Genomic DNA, 26,911 nt, shown 5'->3' with positions numbered 1-26,911 from the left:
GAGGCTTTTTTTTCATTTATTTATTTACATGAAACAACACACACTGAGAATGTCGAGCAAGATTCAAAGTCCAACCGTTATTCCGTTAAGTGGGGCCGGTCAAATACGGACGAGGTAATTAACCAAAGATTACAGCTTTCTACATGACTTAACTGAACAGGCTTTTTTTGGATTGAGAAATGGTAGAAATGTTGACAGATATTTGTTTTGCTTTGGTTCAGCCTAAGCAGTTCCAACAGTGCAGCCATAAATGTCCAAATATTCACCATGGGCACTAGTCCGAACCCTCTTCATGGAACCAGAACCCTGGTGGGTCGGGCGGCGTGGAGCGTATTTTAGGGGTTTGGAAAGGGGGGTCGTCAACCAGAGCTCTCCAGCGGGGTCTGCCGATAGGCCTGCAAAGCCAGCTCGATGTATCCTGCTCGCTGGGACTCCCTCTCTCCGTACACCTGAGCAGGACCAACCGGGATTACGTCAACATTCACAATAGTACACGTGGCGTTACAACTATAAGGACATTTATTTGTGAACCAAAAACCCAAAAGACAAATGAGAATTATTGAATGAATGAATGAATGAATGCGACCTTGTACTGTATGTGCAAATTAATTGCCATGTGCATTAGTGTCTCCAAAATGCATGACAGAAAATAATGAACAATTGCCCATACAATATGGTAACTTTTTTTTTTGTACATGAATAATAATGAGCAGTAATTTCCCTACCTTGATCAGATCCAGGCCTGTGGCCTGCTGCTCCCTGGCCTCAGTGGCCGACTCGCTCTGAGGATGCACCATGTGGAACAGGCTCACCAAGCTCGCTGCATCTTGCACCCTGGAAAATTCAAAACGTTTTAATGTCGGTCAGGGGGACAGAATCAAAACCAATCAAGATTGGAACACTTGGAATATAGTAGATAATACCAGATTAGTTATAGCTGGTCGCTGTTTTAGGACCAGAACCACCACAGTTGACACGTGGTGGCTAAGTGTGATTTATGTTGTGGGGCCACAACCAATGGTTGCACAAGCCCATGGAATGGAAGACTGCACAACATTAAATATGTGTTTTATACCATTTCACTAGTGTTCTGGTTTAAAAAAAATATGCCATAATATGCCAACTCACAATAATAACAATGAATGTATGTCGTTCATAATTTTATTATGACACTTGTAACAAAAGCGGGATGAAATAAGCCAATTGTTTTTTATTTTTGCCACACCTAATATGCCTCACTATAATAAAAATAATTTAGCCGATAGAAACAGTTGCCATTCATAACTTTGTCTCAACAGATTTCACAGGAATTGGCATTTATGAAATACACACGTCTAACTAGCCATTTAATATTTGGGCCCAGTATGTGCAAAAGAGTGTGAAACAAACAGGTTTTTAAATGTAAATGTAAATATATCACTTTTGTTACATGCAGAGGATGAAGTCTGAGTTACTACAACAGCATGAATGTGGCGTTCACTCACAGTTCCCTCTGGAGCATGTCAATCAGCAGGCCATCGATCCTCCTGGAGTTGACCAGGTGCCACACCATTCCTCCGAAGTGTCGGGTGGACCGCAGGAGGTCATACCTGCCCTGCTTTTCGATATCCTCATAGGTCGCCAGGTGCACCTGATACACACACAGATTCATTTTAAATTATAGGTAAGAATAGGTAAGATTTTTGTGTTAAAACATTGTTACATGTGTTTATAGTCCTTAAATTCGGGGTTCAAAATATGCAGTTGACGTGCTGGCACTCTGTGCCAAAACATTGTATAGCTGTACAATAATTCAAGCTCGTTGGTTGAAAATTGGTTCCAATTGCCACAACCAATGGCGTTTCAACATCAGCGCATTCACACACAAGGGGTGGGATAAACAGTGTTGTGGTTTGAGTGTGTTTGTTGCTGCAATTCCTCTCTTGACCGTTAGAGATTACCTATTGTACCTTTAAGTGTAGCAGTTTTTAAGTGGGTACTTTACATGAAATTACATTAAATACAAGTAAAGCCAACCCTAACGTAACTTTTAAATGCGAATAATAGTTCCAAGTTGGCACCTAATTCACTACATTGGCTTCAATACAAGAGTGGGCGCGATGTACCTAAAGCACAGAACGAACAGTAAGAATGTGTATGCGTAGCAGACAACCAAATAGTATCCGCCTTCCACTCAAAATGAAAAAATAATGAAACAAAGATGAAACATCAAATAGAAGACTGTGTGCATTCCAGAGAACCTGAACACGGTTGTCCAAAAAAAGGCAAAAGCTAGAAGGACACACAATCCAGACATGAGTTTAAAACAAGGTAAGAGTGTTTTTTGCGGTGTAATTAAAGAAATGGCATCAGAGATGGAACAATAAAAGCGGATTTGTGGTCAGCCAATGAGCAGGCAAATTCTGACCACCAAGTTCAACTTAAATTATTCATTAAAAGTGCCTGAGGCAACCAATGCAACCAATGCATTAAAATCCATCTTCCACTTAATGCCCGGAAACTTGCTTCCCTTCAAACCTCACAGAATTCTGATACGCACAAGCTACAAAGAGAGTGCTCCGTTTAAAAATAAGGCTACAGTAATGGACAGTAAATAAAGAAAATATGTGTTCCACAGACCGCTAGAACCAGTAGTCCTAATGCACTCACCTTGATGTACTGCGAGGAGTCGGGTTCAAATTGAACAAGACACAAATCCAGGATGTCTTTGTGTCTGTCCTGCTGATACACAGCCTTCATGCAAAGAGAGAAAAAGACTCTGTGGATGTGACAAAACCAAGGAGCTTCCCTATGGTAACACTGCACAACATTAATCCAAAGTGATTTGCACATTTTACAGCTTCATGTTATTCACCAATACAGACAGATATGTACTGAAGCTGTATAATTATTATTATTATTATATGTCATTTGGCAGACGCTCTTATCCAGAGCGACATACAGTTGATTAGACTAAGAAGGAGACAATCCTCCCCTGGAGCAATGCACGGTTAAGGGCCTTGCTCAAGGGCCCAACGGCTGTGTGGATGTTATTGTGGCTACACCGGGAATTGAACCGCCAACCTTGCGTGTCCCAGTCATTTACCTTAACCACTACGCTACAGGCTGCCCTACATAAAGCAGCAATACAGTGCCCCCCTGCTTGTGGATTGAGTCTGAGGCCTGACACAAAGACGCAGCTCACCTTGAGGTTCTCCTCATTAAAGATGGGCTGAGCGATGAGTCGTCTTCCCGGCTTGGGGAAGTAGGCCTGCAGCACTCGGTCCCTCTCTTCCCATGATGCTTTGCGCAGGATACCGGTGGGCTCTCGGATCACAATGAACCGCTCCTGGGTCAGAAAAGAACACGCGCGGGTGAGTAGTCATGACGTTAAAAAGGTAGCCCACACTCAGTGCGCCGCCCTGAGATACTGAAAGGATGAAGAACTATTTATTCCCTGGACGAGACCTCACTCTGTGTGATATGTTGAAGGTGATATCAGTAAAGACGTATTTGGCTGTATCCATGCCTTCCAGGATCTTGTCGTCTGCTAGAATGTCGTCAACAGGCTGCCGTTCAGGCAGGACCGGCGGCATCTTCAGCCGCTTTCTGGCCTCCTCTGTGGCCTTCTGAGTAGCCTGTGAAATAATGTTGCAAGTGACATGCAGAAGGTGTTGTGAATGTGATATATCCCTCACCGGTTCTCGGTCATATTACCAAATCTCCGATGACATCGACATTTAGAAGAGAAAATATAAATGTGTAATTCCGCCATACTCTACCTCCCGAAGTTGCTCGTCGGTCATAAGTTTGTATGTCGGGGGTTTTACTTCTTGTTTTATGGCTTTAAATATCTTGTGCAAGTCTATCCCTGTGATTCTAGTAAGAATGTCCTGCACATCCTCATCTTGGAACTGCGGTTTTCTTTCATTCGGCGTGCCTGTTGGATATACACAAACATCACGATGCGCAATGAATATTGACAAATCAACCAGTACAATAACTTAATAGCATAATTAAATATTCTGACCATTATAAATAGCTAGCTGGTGAAATATCAGGATGGTGCGTTTAGACGTAGCTAGCTAGCATGTGCAAGGTCAATTGTGGAGTTATTTTATCCCTAAATCTAATGCACTACAAAACGATCAAGAACACCTTCAGACATACCATTTCCTGCTGCTGTGCTACATAACATTCTTTTTGTGTACAGAGCCAGCATGTGAGAGTTTTGATTGACGTTTCTAATCCTAGAATTGCATCGCAATAAGCACCGTGTTGCACGGTAGGCAGCCATGTTTACAGCTTCTCTCGTCGCAGACCAGTGACGTTTCCTTTACCCTAGAGGCTGTAGCGGAAGAGTGGAGGATCCTGGGAGATGTATTCACTGAGGGCACGACACTTTTTTAGTAGAAAAATATATATAATTTCCACATGCAAATGCACGGTTTTAGTAGTTTTATGAATATATATAATATATTATAAGAAAATATTAATTTCAGACATGCAGTAATTATCGTATTGTTTTATTTTGTACTACAGCTTCGGCATGTAGGCCTACATTGATTACAGGATTTTGTAAAGATATTTTTATCTTTCAGTTGCGTGAGTGGAAGTTAAGTTGCTACCCATTCCGTTCGATTGTTATGGGCGAAAGTTGGCACGGTGCAAGGCAGTTGAACAGACGATTGTGGCACATTGGCCACTTGGTGGCACTAAATCAGTTAACTGAAACTGTAATGTATCAATGTCCCCGTTCACCTCCTGAAACAGGAATGGATTATCATTAACCTCAATAACATTTACATATTATCTATAGATCATACATGCACACGTTGACCGCATAGTGGTATTATAACATAACACGATATATCATAAAACTATTTAAAACTTACCAAATGATACATTTCCCCCAGGAACTATAGGGCACAAAAATGACTGCTAACATTATTATTGTTATTATTATTACATCTGATTCCACTACTACAACTGATTTACAGTATAGTACAATGTATTTATTTTCTTTTAGTTTGCAAGTATTTACCGAAAAGAATAATTTGCATTGCACAGAATCCAATGAAAACAACAGGTTGGTCTGTTTCCTTTCCTTAATAAACGGAGCGATGTTATACTGCATTCAGCCACTCGCTAGATGGCGCCGGTCGTCCGTATGTATTTGATGTGGTAAACCTTCGTTCTGCTGACAATTGATTCAATTAATCTCGTTTTTTTATTTTTGTATTATTGTTTGTAGAAACGTAATCGCCTACTTCCTTTGATTGTGAAATGCTTATTGTTATTATGTCAGCTTTCAGGCTTTTAAAATGCGATCGATTTCTTTGCAGCTTGTCAAAAACAGCTGTCGGCAATATGTCTATTCAGTATATTAAACGAACATTGAGTAATTACCTTCGACAGTTTTGATGTACTGTGAGTTGGAGCCTGTTTGAGGGCATTTCCCACACCGTAGCATGGTCTTGGACCTTAGGCTGCTGTTATTATGGCCACTCCACCAGGCCTTGAGACTTGAGTCATCACGGCTAGACTCGTGCGCGTCACAGAGTGTTCCAGCATTTCCCGATAGCCGGGAATTCTGTCTAGGTGAAAGCGATGGCCTTAAGGGGCCCTAAATCTATCCACATAGCTTTGATTCCAGAGATACAGGCAATACGGACGTGCAATTGTGGCCTATTAGTAGAGCTTCTCTTTGTTAATACAAGCGTGGGAGTAATTTATTTTCTGCTTTACCTTAGACGTCCAAGAGGAAAATGCATTATGATGACTATAGTATGTTAATCAATTTCTTGATTAGCGTACAACACAGTGGTCTAGCATCTGTTGGACAGTGGAGCATATTAAGGAACATGACTCACTCTTTCTAAAATTCTGTAGTTGCCCTGGTAACATGTGGGTTGCCTTCTGAGTGCAATCCCTGCTTTAACAGAGGGGGATTATGGCAGATCAGTGTGGCAGGTGCCAGCTGGTTATCTCTTCCTCATGTGAAATAATGATGAACCGCGCTGGTTTTCATCCCCGTGTGTCACAGAAAGCGCATCCTGTCCCTCGTGTGCGTCGCTGTGTGGAAGGAGGGTCACCGGTCCGAACTCAGGCCTGTTTCCATTGACACAACATGCTGTTGTTACCAACGATCACGTGTGTCACCACACTGGTTGTTTGTTTTCACCCATCTCTGTAAACAGGAAAAGTTGCACCGGAACTGTGTCCCAAGCTTAGCACAATGAGTGAAAGATTGGGGGAGAGAGAGAGGGAGAGGGAGAGGGAGAGGGAGTATGGATAGGTCATTACTGAGGACAGAGAGACACCAGCCGTGAGATACCATTACTAAGAATAGAGAGATACCACCCTTATGAGACATCATTACCAAAGACAGAGGCAGAAATGACATGACCGAGAACAGAAATTGAGAGGCCATAGAGAAGCTGAATGCTGTTCTGAATGCCAAGCACAGATATCTTGCTGAAGAGAGAATAGCCAAGCTCAATAATAGACCTTTTCGATTCCAGGCATATCTTTGGGCCCCATTAGTTAGACATTAGTTCCCAATTCTCCTCTCCTTAATCTTGCACCTATGTGCCAAAATGTATGCCTTACACAATAAAACATTAACCTGGACATACCATATCTGATATTTGTTCAGTAGATATTAAATCCTATTTCCACTGCATTATGCCTTAACTTATCTCAAGGTATCATATTTCATCATCAACAGTGACTATTGAAACTATGAAAATTGTTGAAATACAGCCATTTACAAGTTATCCATTATAAGTCTCTCTCTCCTTGTCTCTCTCCTTCTCTCTCCCTCTCTCTCTCTCCTTCTCTCTCCTTCTCTCTCCTTCTCTCTCTCCCTCTCCCTCCCTCCCTCCCTCCCTCTCTCTCTCCCTCTCTCCCTCTCGCTCTCTCCCTCCCTCTCCCTCCCTCTCTCCCTCTCTCCCTCGCTCTCTCTCTCTCTGTCTCTCTCTCTCCCTCTCTCCCTCTCTCCCTCTCTCCCTCTCCCTCTCCCTCTCCCTCTTTCTCTCTCTCTCTCTCTCTCTCTCTCTCTCTCTCTCTCTGGATTAAGATTTTCAGCAGGCGACAGCTGGGTGCATCTGGACCCAGAGCCACTAGTGCAGCTCTGTCCTCACTTCATTAACGTGCTTTCTGCCGGGCTGGGCTTCACCTAATTGCTGTTGCTCAGACTCACATCCATCTGATTCAGCTCCTGTTCAGTTGGGAGGCGTGAAGAGGGTGTGGGGTGTGGGGTGTGGGGGTGTGGGGGTGTAGGGGTGTGGGTGTGGGGGTGTAGGGGTGTGGGGGTGTGGGGTGTGGGGGTGTGGGGTGTAGGGGTGTAGGGGTGTGGGGGTGTAGGGGTGGGGGTGGGGGTGGGGAGCATCGCACTGCCTGTCACACAGCAGAACAGCTGAACAGATCTGTGCGCACCATGGCTGAGACCCACCGTGTGATATACATACTGTACACACACACATACACACACACATGCACACACACTCATGCATGCATGCGCACACACACACACACACACACACATACACACAGCCCTACTGGCACCAACAATAATTCCATGGTCAAAGTCACTTAGATCACATTACCTCTCCATTATGTTGTTCGGTCTGAACAACAACTGAACATCAGCATTGTGTTGCTGCCTCCTGATTGGCTGATTAGATATTTGCATGATCTGGCGTACAGATCAACCTAATAAAGTGGTTACTGGGTGTACAGTACATACCATTGGCATGCATTTGCATGCACACACACACACACACACACACACACACACACACACACACACATATATATCACACATCAGATTGCCTTTGTGCACACATCCATGCACAATTACATTTGTACACATAAAATATTTCAATAAATAACTTGTTCTGGAGATGAGTTGAGCTGTTGTCGGTGACATTGTATGCATGATTTTTGCCACTGTGTTCAGTTGTTAAAATAATCAGGAAATGAGATGATGGTGGTCTAGGTCCATTAATGTATTTCCCTAGACCTCATTCATGCATTTGCTCCATTGGTAATCGTGTTGGTAATGATAATCATGGTAGGAAGCATTTTCAGGCATTATATCAATTATAATGAGAAACCCAAAGAAGTATAATAAAATGGATGCAGTTTACTGTACAAAACATATTCAAATAATGCAGGTTTTTGTCAACATCACACCATGTCCTCTCGTGCTGTAAACTAGGACAGAACCTCTGTGCATGCCGGATCCATCCCTGCCAATCATCCGCTGATATATCCAGGCATCCGGCCACTGTCGTGTATGTTGACTGGCACCACAAATTGTCTTTCTCTTTCGGCCACTTTATTTCATCCATCTTGAACAAAATCATTCCAAAGATGAAATTCCCTGAGCACCTGGGCAGGTCTCCAACTGAATCAGGTGAGGTTGTTCTATTCCTAATCAGAAGCACACTCTGCAGCCTCCTGTCGTGGGCCGCAGAAACCCGAGAGGCCCTCGCCCATGTGGCAGAGACGGCGGGCGCTTCAGCGCTTAGTCAACCGGACCGGGCCGCGGCGGACATGCAAGCCAGGGTTCAGCTGGAGGTTAGCGGTGAGGCAGCTGAGCAAGAGCTCGGAGATAGGACCGCAATCTCCTGCTGCTCTTTCTGATTCTCAGAGCAATTTGGACGGGGGGGGGGGGGGGGGGGGGGGGGGGTGGGGGGTGGGCAGGAACCGAAAGGGCACGGTGACATTTCAGAGTAGTTCCTTTCCAGCTGACGTTAAACCACTGTCAGTCGTTCCTAATTATTTGGGGGGGTGGAACTTGTAGCCTTGCCTCCCGGCATGGAGCATAATCTGCAAGATTAAAGGAGTGCCCTTGAGAGAGAGGTAGTGCTGATGGCAAGACAAGAGCTCAGTGGATACAGTGAGAAAGAGAGAAAGAGAGAAGGAGAGAGGGAGGTTAGGGTGCTCTGGGGGTCAAGGTGCTCACAACAGCTCCTTGGCTGCCCCCCCCCCACAGGAACGCTTCGGACAGGAAATCCCGAGGGCCCGGCCACTAATATCCGTGCCCCGTACCTCCGTTTCTCTTTTGCCCCACAAATTGGCATGTTGATTGAATGTTCTCCTAATTTAGTGTCGGACGACTCTCTGAACGGTCCCAGCATTCCAGCTGTGAATCCTAATCAGGGAATAGGTGATTAATCGCTCTCATCCCAGCATGCTGGAAAGGGGGCAGCACAGAGCCCTGGAAACACTTGCTGCAGGATAACCGTGTTGTGTTGTTGTCAGGATATTGTTTTCGCGATTGCACGCCTACTCCTTCGCACGGCTGAACTGCGTGTTTACCAAAACAGAGGGTCAAGAGGTATAATGGACTTGTATAATGGATTTGTAGTTTGTGTGTGTGTGTGTGAGTGTGTGAGTGTGTGAGTGTGTGAGTGTGTGAGTGTGTGTGTAAACGTGCTTGTGTGTAGATTCCTCTGTGTGCCCTTCTGTCTGTGTACAGTAGCTGCAGCAGTAGGCGTGTTATCTCTGAGAGAGCCCATCAGATGATATTGCAGTCAAAGGCAGTGGTGTGAAAGGCCGCGCCGATTGCCTGAATCTCCAGTGACATGTTTTTCGGGCGATAAGTGGGAACACGATGTCCGGCAGTGGGACTCCTACATTATCGCTGCTGTCTGAGTACAGCACTCCAGGCAGGGTCTCACTCTCTGCTTCTCCACACCAGGTCTCAGAAACTCCAGAAAACAACACCAAGCCAGCTTTGTGTACGCGGGGTTTTTCCAGCAGTGAGAAAGGGCGGGTGGAGAAGGGCACAGTGGTGGCGGGTGATAACCGTTGTCTGCCGGGACGGAGGTGACCTCTGCCCGAAGAGCACTGTGTGTTCCCCCTGTGGGTCATTCCCTGGGGGATCCGCAGTACAGTGTCTGCTGAGCCAGAGATAAGAGCCCACAGCTGGGCAAGGTCAGGTGCACGCCACGTCTCTCCCCCGATTGATCTGGGGCGAGAATTCACACGCTGATCAAAACCGCGCAAACTCGGTTTTAAACGTTAATTCGTCTAGATTGCCTGAGAGGAAGTCCAGTGGCGGTTGACCTCAGGAGAAGTTCACCGGAGGTTTAGTTACAGACGTCGTGCAAGCAACCGGGAGCCAGTGCAGAATAAGTACGGGTGAACTAGAACTAACACTTCAAATATATTTACAACAAGAACTACAGACCGAAAGAATGAACAACATGGCACCCGTAGGCTGTGCCTGGTAGGCCCTACTGAGGCCCTCCTGAGCCGCATGGCTGGCTTGTCCTCTCAGAACACACCAAATGTAACGACCCCCAGGAGCACTCTTACTCAGGCTTACATAGCTAAAGCCCCTCCCCAGGACATGCCATTACACAAAAAATATATTTTCTTTCCATTTATCAATATTTCTTATTTGAAACATATATTCCAAAAAGAAACAATAAATAACAACCTGACACAAATAAACTAGAATAATGAATGAATGAATAAATTATTAAATGCAAAACAGTAGCAAAACATTTATCCCCCCCCCCTTTCTTTGCTTTTTTCCCCATGTTCTCCACATACTCTCTCCCAAACACAGAAAGTTTGGTTGGCGTTTGTTACAAATAAAATAATTTTCAACATAAATGTCACTGAAGAAAAGGAACATTTTCTTTTTTTTGTCAGCAATAACTGGTAGACATGGCTGAGAGTGCGATACATTTTGGCCCTTGATCTGTTGGAACCTCCCAGGGACCGCCTACCCTGGGGAATAACTGCAGCAGTGATTTGGCTATTTGTTTATCTATCACTTCTCTCATCGGGAATGCCGTTGGGTAGCGTGTGGCATAATCGCAGACCACCAGTATGAAGCGGTTCCCCGCCTGGCTTCCCTGTACTGGGCCCACAATATCAACTCCTGCCAGCTCAAACAGTGTGTCAACAATGGGCAGAGGGAAGAAGGGAGCACGTGCTATAGCCTGACCTCCAGGCAACAGACACTTTGGACAAGATTTACAATCAACATACATACAAATTGCCCAGCCCAAGGAATGGTGTTCCCCAGCTGTAGTGCTTCCCATCTAAATCTCTCCTGCAAGACTAACTGCAGGCCCTCTTCCCTCTGATGGTACGGGAGCCCCTTTTCCAGCGCAAGCCTCTCTTTGCCAAAAAGTAGGCCGGACAACTACCCCTTTCTTCAGCTTTTGAGAAACATTCCTTCAGGGAAACATCCTCGTTCTGTTGTTGCGCTAAAACGGGGCGACATTGGCTCAGGCAGTAAGAGCAGTCGGCTGGCGGTCGGAGGCTTGCCGGTTCGATCCCCCGCCCGGGCTGTGTCGAGGTGTGCCCTGAGCAAGACACCCAACCCCCAAATGCTCCTGACGAGCTGGTCGGTGCCTTGCATGCCAATCGCCGTTGGTGTGTGAGTGTGTGTATGAATGGGTGAATGAGAAGCATCAGTTGTACAGCACACTATAAAGGCACTATATAAATTCCAGCCATTTACCATTTACCATCTAAATCCTGTGGGAGTGTAAAGCTGGGGAAGATGGCTCCCGGTCCCATGACTCAGCTGCTGGGATCTCTACCTCCTCAATGTCCGCTCTGTGTCTCTCGCCCGTCTCCTCTGAAGTTACGCTCAGCTCCCCGTCTAGCTCCTCACCGTAGAGAGGCATTAACGGTAGCGTTTCAACCTCTCTCTGAGGCTCTGTAGCCATCTCTCCGGCTCTGCATCATGTGACCACCCTGCACCATGCGGTCTCCTTCATCACGTTAGGTAACACTGGGCAGTCAGCTTCTTCACCTTACTTCATGAAGTAGTTAAATTGCGCGCAAATGAAAGTACATGAACGGGGGGGGTTTTAATGCCTTTTACCACAAGCACGTTAACATTACATTAACATTATTGGCATTTGGCAGACGCTCTTATCCAGAGTGACACACAGTTGATTAGACTAAGCAGGAGACAATCCTCCCCTTTAGCAATGCAGGGTTAAGGGCCTTGCTCAAGGGCCCAACGGCTGTGCAAATATTATTGTGGCTACACCGGGATTAGAACCACCGACCTTGCGTGTCCCAGTCATTTCCTTTAACCACTAAGCTACAGGTCACCCATACGTGCCATTTGCTTTGCCTTCTCCTCTTGAGATTTCCAATCATGCGCTGTGGCTGCTGTGCATAGACTCATACCTGTGTAATTGAGTATATGTTCTGACACAATGAAGATTTCCCCCAAAAATGGTAGAAGTTTAATGTGTTGTGTGTTCAGAGATGCTTGTCTGCATACCACGGTTGTACTGCGTGGTTATTTGTGTGACTGTCATCGTCCTGTCAGCTTCCACCAGTCTGGCCCTTCTCCTCAGACCTCTCTCATTAAAAAGGCATTTCTTCCCACAAAACTGCTGCTCACTGGATCTTTTCCTTTTTCTTTTTGCACCATTCTCTGCAAACTCTAGAGACTGCTGTGCATGAAAATCCCGGGAGATCAGCTGTTTCTGAGATACTCAAACCACCCTGGCTGGCACCAACAATCATTCCACGGTCCAAAAAAAATCTAATTTCTTCCCCATTCTTTGTTTGGTTTAAAAAACAGCTGAACCTCTTGACCATGTCTACATCTTATTCAATATTTGCATTAACAAGCCAGTGTACAGGTCTACCTAATAAAGTGATCACTGAGTGTACATACAGAATCACCTCCAATCACTTCACAGGCATCCAGGTTCCCCGCTCTGAAGGGCCTGTTTGTTTTCAGCTCAGTCAGAATTGACTTTCATGCAACCTGAGGAGGAGAGTTCTCAGTCTGCCCACCTCGTTATTTCACACTGATTGTGTGATGTAAGGGAGAGGAGGGTGGGTGGCACTGAAATGGAGGGCAGTAAGGGCACAGAATCACGCAGGTCACAGGGGTGGAGGGCGGCCTGTAGCGTAGTGGTTAGGGTGCATGACTGGGACCCACAAGGTTGGTGGTTCAATTCCCGTTGTAGTCAAAATAAGATCCGCACAGCCGTTGGGCCCTTGAGCAAGGCCCTTAACCCTGCATTGCTCCAGGGGAGGATTGTCTCCTGCTTAGTCTAATCAACTGTACGTCGCTCTGGATAAGAGTGTCTGCTAAATGGCATCAATGTAAAAAAAAAAAAAATTTTTAATGGTGGGTGGTTACTGACTCGCAGGGTTTGCGTGCTTCTTGCTTCCCAAAATCCGGGGAAAGTTGAAAAAAAATCGGAGCAAGATGTCAAAGCGCTCCCGCTGGTGACAGTGATTGGGAGTGACTCTCCCACAGGAACGCTGCGGGCAGGAAATCCCAAGGGCCTGGCCACAGATATCCGTGCCCTCACCCACCTCCGTTTCTCTGCCCGGCAAATTGGCCTGTTGATTGAATGTTCTCCTAATTTTAGTGTCGGACCGCTCTCTGAACGGTCCCAGCATTCCCAGCTGTGAATCCTAATCAGGGAATAGGTGATTAATCGCTCTCATCCCAGCATGCTGGAGAGGGGGCAGCACAGAGCCCTGGAAACTCTCGCTGCAGGATAACCGTGTTGTTTTGTTGTCAGGATATTGTTTTCACGATTGCACGCCTACTCCTTCGCACGGCTGAACTGCGTGTTTACCAAAACAGAGGGTCAAGAGGTATAATGGACTTGTGTAATGGATTCATAGTGTGTGTGAGTGTGAGTGTGTGAGTGTGTGAGTGTGTGTGTGAGTGTGTGAGTGTGTGAGTGTGTGAGTGTGAGTGTGAGTGTGAGTGTGTGAGTGTGTGAGTGTGAGTGTGTGAGTGTGTGAGTGTGTGAGTGTGTGAGTGTGTGAGTGTGTGAGTGTGTGTGTAAATGTGCTTGTGTGTAGATTCCTCTGTGTGCCCTTCTGTCTGTGTACAGTAGCTGCAGCAGTAGGCGTGTTATCTCTGAGAGAGCCCATCAGATGATATTGCAGTCAAAGGCAGTGGTGTGAAAGGCCGCACCGATTGCCTGAATCTCCAGTGACATGTTTTTCGGGCGATAAGTGGGAACACGATGTCCAGAGTGGGACTCCTACATTATCGGTGCTGTCTGAGTACAGCACTCCAGGCAGGGTCTCACTCTCTGCTTCTCCACACCAGGTCTTCAGAAACTCCCAGAAAACAACACCAAGCCAGCTTTGTGTACGCGGGGTTTTTCCAGCAGTGAGAAAGGGCGGGTGGAGAAGGGCACAGTGGTGGCGGGTGATAACCGTTGTCTGCCGGGACGGAGGTGACCTCTGCCCGAAGAGCACTGTGTGTTCCCCCTGTGGGTCATTCCCTGGGGGATCCGCAGTACAGTGTCTGCTGAGCCAGAGATAAGAGCCCACAGCTGGGCAAGGTCAGGTGCACGCCACGTCTCTCCCCCGATTGATCTGGGGCGAGAATTCACACGCTGATCAAAACCGCGCAAACTCGGCGTTAAACATTAATCAGCCTAAGCTCTCCATTCGCTCTTCCTCTTGAGATTTCCAAGCATGCATTGCGGGAAAAGAAATGTTTGATACGTGTGTCCCTCATGCCTTTGGCATGTGCCCCAGTGCTGGATGCCCCGCTCTGTACAGGATGTGGAGACCGCTGGCTGGAGTGGTGGAGCCATAGCCCCAGGACATGTCACCATGGCTCCATTTTGATTCTGTCTTTGTGGATATGTCTACACGGGCTCTGCTGCATCATTTTGTGGTGCTGTTTGGAAGAATGTGCGCATGACATTCAAGAGACAATGCAGCAAACCTTATTTCTGTCATTCACTGTCCCAGAATTCCCACATAAGTATGGTACCATTATGGTGGCGAGTCAACTGATCCTTACCTGGTCCTTAGCCAAGAGCATGGGCAAGGATTAAGCCTCTCATGACATTCTCAATCTGTCAACAGCCGTCTTAATGTGAAGAGCATAAACGTGTAGCCTACGAACCGGGCAATGTTCATTGATCAGTTCAGTTGTTTAAAAGCGACAGCAATATGTGAATAATATAGACAAAGTTAGTAACACATTTTTTAATTAATAGCCTACGTCAGATGGAAAAAGCCTCATGAACCATTGTGCAAATGAAACAGCGATTTCATACAGCGTTTCTTACAGCAGCCAAGACCACCACAGCGAGAGAGTGAGAGAGGAGCTTCTTTACATCCCTGCTAAGTCTTCTCTGACAATCGACCTGTCACTGATCGTCGAGGACTTTGTAGTTTCATCCTCCCATACAGCCAAGAGTCGGCCCAGGTCTGCCCAGGTCAGCCCAGGTCAGCCCAGGTCAGCCCAGGTCAGCCCAGGTTGGCTCATGGCACCCCACTCCTCATTGCCCTCCATGGGCTGCCTATTGCCACACGCATCCGCTTCAAGGCCCTCTTGGCATTCCAGGCTGCAAAGGGGACTGCCACACTCTACATCCAAACTTGAATTGCTCTCTACACCCCAGCAAGACCACTCCGGTCTGCCAGCTCTGGTCAACTTGGCCCCCTCATTACGAGCACAAGGTGGTCGAGCTGCATGTTGACTTGCCTACCGCTGTCAGGACAGCAGATTCTCTCCCCATATTTTGACGCAGGTTAAAAACACACCTTTTCAGACTATACCTTATTCCTCGCTCCTGATTTACACCCCCTCCCCCCCTTCCGATATCCCTCTTGTGCACCCTATATATTTTTTTTTTAATCGCACTTACGATTAAGTTTTTTGGTCAGAATTGCTGTTCATGTGTTTTTTTTGTTTTTTTTGCTATTTATGGATTACAGCAAGGAGGTCCTGGGTTCAAATCCCCGTTGGCCGGGGCCTCTCTGTGCGGAGTTTGCATGTTCTCCCCGTGTCTGCGTGGGTTTCCTCCGGGTACTCCAATTTCCTCCCACAGTCCAAAGACATGCAGGTTAGGCTGATTGGAGAGTCTAAATTGCCCGTAGGTATGAGTGTGTGAGTGAATGGTGTGTGTGCCCTGCGATGGACTGCCGACCTGTCCAGGGTGTATTCCTGCCTTTCGCCCAATGTATGCTGGGATAGGCTCCAGCCCCCCTGCGACCCTGTTCAGGATAAGCAGGTTAGGATAATGAATGAATGAATTAACTTGTTGAAGAACCTATGCACTTGTAAATCACTTTGGAATAAAAGTGTCAGCTAAATCACTAAAATGTAAAATTTTAATGTCAAATGTGAAAGAGAGACCAGACAGATTTCCTTGCCTATGAGGATCATACAATACTATTGATGGGACCAAACAATAGTTGTGCTCTTGCCTGCACCTCTGTTAAAAGCACTTCAATGTCATATTCAGAAATATATTTGTTTTACTTTATGTTTTTTTAATTTATATATATATATATATATATATATATATATATAAGCACAAATTCCCTTATAAGCTCATCATATCCTGTGTAATATAAAACGTTATTTGGCATTGTTTTGCTGCCATTTGAAAAGCGACTTGAAGCACAAAATAAGATGCATGAAGCCACCATATCAGGATAATTGAGGGCGTTCACCGGGTGGAGTCATAAAATGTGTTTTTGTCTGCACACGTTTGCGGATATCAGTGATTTCTGTATGTGTGATTTCCGAAATTCTTTTTATCCGTACTCCCATTCCATGAACCATGTGTCGATTTCGTAACTGGTCGTACAATAAAAAGTAGGAAGAAAAACACCCTAATTCTACGAATGAGGCCCCAGGACCTTCTCCTCACTTGCATTGCAGCCTTTAGACACTAGAGGGCACTTGACTTACTCAGGCCTCTGTGTGGCCTTTGGTTCTTACATTTCGAACATGGAGATGAGCTGCTGCTCAGCGGGCTGTGAAAATGACCTGCAAGCCTCCCTTATCTCCTCCTCCTCCCCTAATCCTCTGTCACAATGTCTGTACGGCTTGCATGCCACGGACGCAGGGCAGTCTTACCATTGTTTCTGGTGCCATCAAAACTCGGTGTGCTGACAGTGTGGGTTCAGGGCTTAGTAAAACGGTGAAATCTGAAAAAATCTTTTTTTTTTTTTTTTTCAGTAATAAAGTGAAGGAAAGGGAGCGTTTTCGGTGAAGTAAAAAAGATTTGTCAGGTGCTTTGGTCTTCCTGAACCTTTTATTCTGATTGATGTATCTTTTACCAGCACGATAAGGCCCTCTCCTTCTGCACACAAGTATACTGAATGTAAGAGCTCCATGGCTTAAGCCAGCTGCTCCAGTAAAGTGATCTGTACTGGGGTCCACCTTGTCCTTCACAAACACTGGTTTCTGCCTCTGCTCAGAGATCCTGCTCAATTTTACACACTTACTCCCAATCTTAATGCAAAAACAATGACGCTTAATACATTTCTAAATACAAATGATACGCACAATCTCCATTTATTAAGTGATTATTTGCTTTATTTACTTGAGCCAATTATTGAGACAATTATTATTTACACAGCTGTTTGGACTCATACCTGTGGCTTGTCTGCGTCACAAATCAAGTAAACAGTATTGTTTTGTTCATAGACATAAGAAATAAGAAATATTTAGCCCAAGAAGGAAATTTAAAATGCATGCACCAACTACCACAAGACTTCATCGCAAACATACCGGCGTACACTTTGGACTAAAATCGTTGTCCGCAACCTTTTGTGTTGCTTGTTGAAGTTGTGAATATTTATGGAGATTTCATGGGTTGAATGACCGCAGCGCAGTGTCGTGGTTGGGCTAGTCATGTGACCGGCCCATGTGACTGTCAGGGCTGCCACCAGGTCCACTTTTGGCCTCTCACGCAGAGGAATAACATTCCAACAGATGGCCGGGAACATCTGCACTGTCCGCACTGCTGAGAGAATCCTCTCCTCGCTTCAAAACAGGACCTTAAAATAATACCGTTTTATATTAAGAGACCATTTTAAGATTTTGGTAGAATACAAAAAAAAAAAAAAAACCCCATTAATATCCCTTTAATACCAGCATTAATGTTATCTACAGTTTTACAGGGCTTGTCATAACAGAGATACAGGCCACCCATACAGCACAAACACTAAATACTGTTGTTAATAATTAATGTGTAGAACCGCAATATGAACTGTTCTCAAAGTGATTTCTTATCTGAAATAGCCTCTCCTAATTTTAAATAATCTTGCTCTATCTATCTCTGTTCCCTTTTCTCTCTTTCCACTCTTCAGATCCCTCTCCCCCAGACTCCTAGGTTTTGCTTTAATGCATTGTTTTCTCATGCAGGTGCCGGTGATCTGTGATTCACAGCGTCTGAAATAATCCCCCTTCAAGGAGTGCTCTCTTTCTTTCTGTTGTGTGCGTTCTCATTCTCTCCCTCCCACCCTGTCTGTCTGTGTCCCTCTATCTCCTGATCTCGGTGGCTTGCTGCAGGGCATACACAGTTCTCTGCCAGTGATTGTACAGAGCCGGGCTCACCCCGGCGGCCCTCGACAGACAGCCTGTCAATGAGCCGTGTGGAGACGCCCCACTCCCAGCACACCACTGAGGTGGGTACCACTGGTGTGAACAAATAGACACACACACACATGCTCATATACAAGCACACACATGCACACGCACACCCATATATGAGCCCACACACACACACACATGCACACACACACACTCATATATGAGCACACACACACCCACACACACACACACACACACACACACACACACACATATATGAGCACACACACACCCACACACACACACACACACACATGCACACACACACTCATATATGAGCACACACACACCCACACACATGCACACACACACTCATATATGAACACACACATACATGCACACACACGCTCATATACAAGCACACACACACACACTCATATACGAGCACACATACACACACACATACACACATGCTCATATACAGGCACACACATACACACGCATGTATACACACGCACATGCACATACACACATACAGGCACACACATGCACACGCATGTATACACACGCACATGCACATACACACATACAGGCACACAGAAACACATACATGCGTGTATACGTGTGCTTTCACACACACGTATCCACACACACTGTATGCTCATGTGCATCAGGCATGTCTCGCATCGTGGCTTGAGCAGTAATCGCTGTTAAATGGCAGATTTCGGGAACTTTGTCAGTCTCTGCTATAGTGAGTGGCGGTGCAGAGCACAGCGCCGGTTGTTTTGTGAGCTTTTAGCGCCTTTAGTCCCCGCTGTCTCACTCACTCTCTGTCTTTCTCTGTGGTCTTTCTCAGCTCTGTTTCATCACCTTTTCCCCTTCTCTTTTCTTCCCTGGTTTTTTATGTTCCTCAGACAGTAGAATGATCTGTCAGAATGCCAATTCCAGTTCTTTATCTGAAGGCAGCGCTCCCTCTCCGCTGCCCCCTTGACATATTGTTAATTTGAAGAATGTTTGAAGTATGATGCAATATCAGCTGCATTTACTTAGCTTGTCGCTGCTTTCCGCTGAAGGTTCTTCTTTGTTCTCGGATTACCATAGAGGAACCGACAGCTCTATTTTTGAAGCACAGCGCTCCGTCTGTCTGTCTGTCTGTCTGTCTGCGTGTCCGTCTGTCAGTCAGTCCTTCTGCGTGTAGCATGACCTCTCCTGCCACATATTCCCCCTCACATGTTTCCCTTTTTCCACAACTCAATAAGAATGTGGTATAAGAAATAAGGTGATCTGTTTCTGTTTTCAGATTTGTTTTCAATTATAGCCAATGGTGGATTTGAGGAAGTGGAGTGGGGTCGGGGTGGGGGTGGGCGGGGGTAGGGGGGTAGGGGGGTGGGGGGGGCGGGTGTTATGATGGCAAAACATACTCTTTCTATTTAGAAACTGATTTGGTAGGGCTATCAGAAGCTGTATAAGATCTATTGGCTGTCAAAACCTTTGACAGATGGGTGATCAAGTTCTGGACACATTTAAGCACGCCTGCAGAACAACAATATGCTGAACGTTATATACGGGAAAAAGCTGTGCTCCTCCCCACCCCTGTCAATCATGTGCAAAATACTGACTTACAGAATGAGAGAGAAAAGATTCACAAAGCAAAGTCACTGAATGAACACAATGGATATGGTGAGAAGACACCATTATACACGGCACAGAGTGTCCTACAGGGTTAGGGTACGCACTAAGAATTTGATTGGACCATGTGCATGTGCATCTTAATTTACCCACCACACATGCCCTGTCCATTTAAATAGGACATTCAGCATTCAGTGTGGTCATTAATATTTACACATATAGGGTGTCCATTAAGAGAATTGCATCCCCCATATACTGTATACAAGTGAATGATATACGACAGCAACTGAAATATTTAGGCCCTTATAATGTATTTTAAATGGACCTAAAATGTGGAAAAGAATTCAAATGTTCAATAGGGTGTTGAAGGTGTGCTTTCTTTACGAAGGAAAACAAATAATGACATTTGGCTTCACTTTAGGATAAAGTTTCAGTAGCAATCTATTGTTATTTTTATTTGGGGGGGTATGTGAATTGGGTAGAATTCTCTTTATCTGGTGTTGTTCAGAGTGTGAAAAGTGTCTAAAGTGAATAAAACAGCACTGATCGATGAATTTTTGTTCTGAGCTTCTTTGGAAATGCGCCGTTTCTTTTCCATTGCAACATGTGCTGGAGTGCGGTTGGTCACAAACTCATATCCCAAGGCAATTTCCCATGACCATCAGAGGCACACACAGCATGATATTCCTCTCTCTCTCTCTCTCTCTCTCTCCCTCTCTCTCCCTCCCCCTCTCCCTCACTCTCCCCCCCTCTCTCTCAACCTTTCTTTCATTCCCTCTCCATCTCTCTTACTCTCTTCCTCTCCGTCTCTTCCCCTCTCTCTCTCTCAACATTTCTCTCTCCCTCTCTGTCTCTCTCCCTCTCTCTCTATCGATCTCTCCCTCTCTCTCTCCCTCTCTCTCTATCTATCTCTCCCTCTCTCTATCTATCTCTCTCTATCTCGCTCACCCTCTCTCTACCTATCTCTTTCTATCTCTCTCTCTCCCTCTCTCTCCCTGTCTCTCTCTCCCGCTCTCTCTATCTATCTCTCCCTCTCTCTATCTATCTCTCTCTCTCTCTCTCTCTCTCTCTCTCTCTCTCTCCCTCTCCTGTATTGTTGTGTTTGTTTGTCTGCATACAGGTACAGGGGGCTACCCTCGCCCAAACAGAGAGCGGACAGACACAAAGTCGCGCACAATGGAGAGATGAGCTTGTTGTTGCTGAAGAACAGACGTGTTTCTGCACCCGTTCAGCATGACACTGATGAGCCCGATGATTAATGGCAGCAAACGGTCATAAAGGCTGCCGCTCTACTGAGACGGCACGTGTCGCCAGCGTGCGTGTGGACCGTCGAACAATACACAGCTCACACTCACACTGCGTGCGTGTGGACCGTCAAATAATACACCGCTCACACTACACACTGCGTGCGTGTGGACCGTCAAATAATACACCGCTCACACTACACACTGCGTGTGTGTGGACCGTCAAATAATACACCGCTCACACTACACACTGCGTGCGTGTGGACCGTCAAATAATACACAGCTCACGCTTCACACTGCGTGCGTGTGGACCGTCAAATAATACACCGCTCACGCTTCACACTGCGTGCGTGTGGACCGTCAAATAATACACAGCTCACGCTTCACACTGCGTGCGTGTGGACCGTCAAATAATACACCGCTCACACTCACACTGCGTGCGTGTGGACCGTCAAATAATACACCGCTCACACTCACACTGCGTGCGTGTGGACCGTCAAATAATACACAGCTCACGCTTCACACTGCGTGCGTGTGGACCGTCAAATAATACACCGCTCACACTTCACACTGCGTGCGTGTGGACCGTCAAATAATACACCGCTCACACTTCACACTGCGTGTGTGTGGACCGTCAAATAATACACCGCTCACGCTTCACACTGCGTGTGTGTGGACCGTCAAATAATACACAGCTCACGCTTCACACTGCGTGTGTGTGGACCGTCAAATAATACACAGCTCACGCTTCACACTGCGTGTGTGTGGACCGTCAAATAATACACCGCTCACGCTTCACACTGCGTGTGTGTGGACCGTCAAATAATACACAGCTCACGCTTCACACTGCGTGTGTGTGGACCGTCAAATAATACACAGCTCACACTCACACTGCGTGCGTGTGGACCGTCAAATAATACACACGGCTGGCTGTGCCCACTCCAGTTCCTGTCAGCTTTTAACGTGTATATCTGTGCTCCGGGCACATCCCATCAAGATAATCTTCTTCCACACAGTCCCGCAAGGCGAATTACTGGAACCATATGTGTGCGCCGCGTAGGCACTGTGGCGGGACACGGCCCCCGCGGTGGAGCTCTGTGGTGGGACGGGGTCAGGCTGCGGGGCCCTTCGGTTAACAGGCTGCTGTCAGACGATCAGGCGGTGGTGGACACGGGCAATGACCGGGGAAGCGGAATGGCAGGAGGCAGACGCAGCCAATCAGACCGCGGCAGAGCCCCTCCCCGGGGACCATGGCAACCGGCGCTGTCTGTAATGAAGCCGCCTTGTTACTCTCGTCATGAACTTTTCACATTGGAAGAGCTTCCCCCCCCCCCCCCCCCCTTCATTCTTTTAAAGAACATGTCTCCTAGTAATAATTTTATTTTTGCCCGGTGCCAAAGATACGTTTCCTTGGTGAGGCAATGTTTCACGCTCGTGGATGATGGGAAAAGTTGTCCGGGAATTTTTGTGTCTTTTAGTCATGTTTGGTTAGATAGAATCATATAACATGGTTACGACATTTCACATGTGCTCCCGCGCCAAGACTCTGACGGTATTTACACAAAAGGCTCGTGTGAACTCCGCAGTCGGCGAGTGACATTCCCAGGTTACATTAAGTGTAATAGAATCACCCTAACCTTAACTGCTCACATTCTGAGATGGACCCTGTTTTTCTGTGGGGGGGGGGGTTTCTTTGACATAGCGGATGTTAGTAATGTGTCTCTTACCAAACAAAAAGAGTCTTCGCTGTTCTCTCACACGTGTGAAATTGTTACAAATCAGGGAGTATTAAAACCTCCCCCTCACCCCATGGCATCCTATAAGACCCCTCACCCCACCTCCACCTTCCCTGAAGGTCACCATCATTACACCCCTGCCAATGCCACCCCAACTTTTCTGGAAGGCTTTATTTTTCCAATAAAATAAAATAAAATGTTCTTCATTTCACACAAAAATCCTGATAATAAGAGCAAGTGAATTCATTAATTTAGGAAGTTATATGATGGCATATTGATTTATTTATCAATTAATGCATTCCCATTTTTGTCCTTTTCTTGTTATATATTTTTTTCCTGGCAAGTTCTCTCAATTACAGTCAGCCTGTGCCTTTCAAAAGAGATCAGAGCATTCCAGTTGTTTAAAATAATCATTCTAATAAATACGGACCTTGGGTTCAGCTGCTGTTACAGCGATTTAACTATGGCCAAAGCTTACACACATTGAGTTACCATGACTAATCCTGCACCGCTCCGTGGTGAAGGATGGGGTTTAAAGGTTCCTCTTGCGTAAATAAGCACTGGCAGCGCGAGCAGGTCCTACGGTGGACCTTTTGAACCGCGCCCGTCGCTGCCGATCTGTCGGTTTGTCAGGTATTTCTGCGAGCTTTGATCGCTCCAGCTGAACCCGGAGTCTCTAATGCTACATACATGCACAGATGATGCAAGGTCCCCCCCCCCCTCACACAAAGCGGATTTCTCTTCAGCAGAGCCCCCCCCCAGGACCACAGCAACACACCGAGAGCGTCTCCGCCGTGTTTGAAGCGGCCCACTTTCTGGCACGTCGTTGTTTGCATTTTCCTTATTCTTCGACGCGTTTTTTGTTGTTATTGAATCTTCTCTCTCTCTCTCTCTCTCTCCACCACGCGGCGGGGAGGCAGGGCGGGCGAAAACGTCGTCTGAAGCTCGTTTTCCCCTCAAACGTCTCTCCCTCTCGCCCACTCAAAAGGCAGGTATAATGTTTCTTTGAGGGTATTACACTACGGGTGACCCCGGCACATATAAAACATGTTAGCTAATGGGAGGAACAGCGGGGCCAAGCTGGGCTGTTTGATCAGGAAATCCTGCATGCGCCGCGCGGGATGGAAATTTGATTAGTAACCTTGGTGACAAAGAGATGAGATCCACTCGGCCCTCCGCATCGGATATGACGGCGTGTGTTTTCTGCGCCTCCCCAGCGCGGCGGGATCATGCAGCCTGACACCGCGCATTAGATAATGCACGCGTAATTAAATGCATCGGCAAGGAAAGCAGAGCGCCGGCTGATTGCCCCCCCGATAAGAAGCCATTACTTGATTTAAATGTTAACAATGCATGCTCTCGGAGTGCGCTCTCCCATTCGCAGAGGCAAAAAAGATAAATAAAAAATACAATTTTGCAGGGACTCTTGGTCTCTGTTCTTTATGCATGGCGCTCATAGCGTTGCTGGATGTGATGTGGCTTTTTTCTTTTCTTTTTTTTTTTTCTTTTTTTTTGAGGCCTTGCTGAGTGGATTTGATTGAGGTCAACAAGGTCTACTTTGTGAAATCAGGCGTTGCGTAGAGAGAAGTCCGTGACCTTCCGGGTGAAAGTAGATTCCAGTAGTCAGGACTGTAGCAAAATAAACATGTCATATGTATTTAGTGCACGAAATGAAGGGCAACTCTCAGGAATATATAGGGTGTATATTATTTCTGATTAACGTTTGTGTTTGTTTTTTACAGCTTTCTGCTTTATTTGTTTTGATTTGTTTGAAATTCATTAACATCTGCTTCGGCCAAGAATACAGCTGAAACTACCAGAAAAATCCTAGACACTGTGAATAAACATATTGAAGATTATGTGGTTAATTCTTTAGCTGAAGATTTATTTATCTTCCAGCCGGACTTGACACTTCCAGCAGAATACAGTGCCGATGAATGCTGTGAAATGTCCCTGACTTTTATAAGCACACTTGTGTCTCATTCAGGCTCCAGAACGGCCCCTGGAGAACGACACCCTTATACCTTCCCAAATCCCCCTCGGTTTGGAGCATTTTCACATGCGTCAAACTTCAGACGGCGCACTCCTCCGTCTGAAACGAAACGACGGAACACATACCGTAAATGAGAGAGCTGATAATTGTTCGGACATCTGTGAAAAATGTAACCTTTCCGTCGATCTCATGATGTCACCAATCCGATGTTTTCTGGGGGGATTTGTGTTAAAATGCTTGTGACGGAGCCAAGGTAAACCATCCCAAATCTAACGCAGAGCGCAAAGGGACAAGACCAACAAAGGAGCCTGATATGGATCATTGGGCCTGTGCAGTCTGCAGCTTGTGCCAATTATCAGTGTCATCTTGATCCAATTTAATCAATCCAAGGGGGACTCGAGGGGGGGAAGGGTGCAAACTTTGGTCAAATATCCTGGCTGTAGAAATTCAAAAAGCAACACCCCCCCCCCCCACACACACACCCCCAACCCCCCCACACTGGAAGTTTGAACATTGATGGGGGGGGGTCAATAGAAACTGCTCCACTCGATCAGGTTAAATAGTGCTTTACGCGAACGCTCTTTCTCTCCCTCCGGTGGAGCAAGAGCGTGTTTACGGTGTCTCTCTGCAGGGTACAGCGCTGGCCCGCCGATCGGGTGAAACGTACACTGCGCGTTGGGGACGGGAGGACGGAGGGAACTGATGAGGAAAATATACACATTTCACACTTAGACAAATGTGAAACGCTTGATTGTCAGACACTCAAGTGATCTTTCTCTCTCTCTCTCTCTCTCTCTCTCTCTCTCGTGCACTCTACCACGCTGGTTTTGATGGCTGTCTTTGTACTGTACTGGTCTTCTCAAGACCAATCCTGATTGATTGGCTGCTGCCAAGTGCCCTTTTTGACCTTTTTATATAATATGTTGTATATCTATCCCACACACACACACACTCATATCCACATTTTTTTTTTTTTTTATTGCATCTCCAGAGCACTTATTTTTCTCTCTTGTTTGTTTCTGATAGTTCCTCTGGGCTCTGTTGACAGCCTGTTCTGGTCCGTGGCCCATGGTTGTATTCGGGACCCCTGCAGAAGTCCAGACTGGAGGCAGGTGTGTTGCTCATCCACCTGAGTGCTGCACGGCTCTCCGCTCACGAGACATGGCTGCACGAGGCTCCCTCAGTCCCTAATGCGACATTATTCAGCCTCCTGCTCTCCCTCAGTCCCTAATGCGACATTATTCAGCCTCCTGCTCTCCCTCAGTCCCTAATGCGACATTATTCAGCCTCCTGCTCTCCCTCAGTCCCTAATGCGACATTATTCAGCCTCCTGCTCTCCCTCAGTCCCTAATGCGACATCATTCAGCTTCCTGCTCTCCCTCAGAGGAACCCCATCTCAGACCTCTTTGTTCCCTGGACCTGACTGATTTCCTTCCGAGGCGTGAGTGCTCGTTTTTTTGCGAAATTGGGAGAATGGATAGACGCAAGTTAAATCACTGAGCTCCAGCCAAATCATCGACAGCCCAAGACTGAGGTTGGCAGGGAGCAAGAGGTCTGGGACTTTTGTTCTGCGTCAGTCTGCGCATGGATCATAAATTCATTGATAATAACAAGTCATTACTATTGTTGATGTCTGCATACTTGTAAGGCCTTCTTCACTGTTTGGCGTACCAAAACCTTTACAGAATCGTTCTGTCAAAACTACTTATATGCAGTTTGTTAGTGGACAATACCTTCCATTTGTAACATGTTTACCCCTGGATCACTTTCTTATTGAACTGGAGTAAAGTAAATTGCCCTGGCAATGACTAGACAAAACTGACCAATTGTCTCTTAAATAAGGCAGCAATTTACAAAGATAAGGACATTGATTATCAGTATTGTACATTTGACAGCATTTGAATGAGTTTGAATAACATTCACTTTGATGAATAATAGTGATGAATTTACTGTAGTACTTAATATTATATTATAGTATTATTCCTAAAGAAGCATTACACACTGA

At 46.1% G+C, this 26,911-nt stretch overlaps 1 protein-coding gene and 1 long non-coding RNA gene across 2 annotated transcripts; one reads left to right on the top strand and one right to left on the bottom strand.

Moving 5' to 3' along the window:
* Positions 1 to 21: 21 nt before the first annotated feature.
* mrps22 (mitochondrial ribosomal protein S22) lies at positions 22 to 4,337 on the bottom strand. Its single transcript, XM_061217907.1, has 8 exons — positions 4,150 to 4,337; positions 3,762 to 3,919; positions 3,453 to 3,617; positions 3,185 to 3,328; positions 2,650 to 2,733; positions 1,485 to 1,630; positions 726 to 834; positions 22 to 449 (listed from the first exon to the last, which is right to left on the bottom strand). Exons 1-8 carry the CDS (start codon positions 4,274 to 4,276, stop codon positions 360 to 362), a joined length of 1,023 nt encoding a protein of 340 aa, XP_061073891.1. The 5' UTR covers positions 4,277 to 4,337; the 3' UTR covers positions 22 to 359.
* On the top strand, positions 3,193 to 26,164 carry LOC133108400 (uncharacterized). The gene is made up of 3 exons (XR_009704651.1): positions 3,193 to 3,353; positions 18,284 to 18,399; positions 25,933 to 26,164. It is a non-coding gene; the product is annotated as an uncharacterized LOC133108400 (long non-coding RNA).
* Positions 26,165 to 26,911: the final 747 nt, after the last annotated feature.

Source organism: Conger conger, chromosome 13 (assembly GCF_963514075.1).
Source record: "Conger conger chromosome 13, fConCon1.1, whole genome shotgun sequence".
Classification (NCBI taxonomy): domain Eukaryota; kingdom Metazoa; phylum Chordata; class Actinopteri; order Anguilliformes; family Congridae; genus Conger; species Conger conger.
This window is presented reverse-complemented; position numbering and strand designations above follow the sequence as displayed.

Bases quoted from the DNA above. Each gene is read 5' to 3' on its own strand.
- mrps22 (XM_061217907.1), bottom strand. From the start codon at position 4,276: ATGGCTGCCTACCGTGCAACACGGTGCTTATTGCGATGCAATTCTAGG. The intron at 3,329-3,452 runs GTGAGGTCTCGT...TTTCTGACCCAG, and splicing joins CCTTCAACATATCACACAGA to GAGCGGTTCATTGTGATCCG. The intron at 450-725 runs GTAGGGAAATTA...GGTCCTGCTCAG, and splicing joins CAGGCCTGGATCTGATCAAG to GTGTACGGAGAGAGGGAGTC.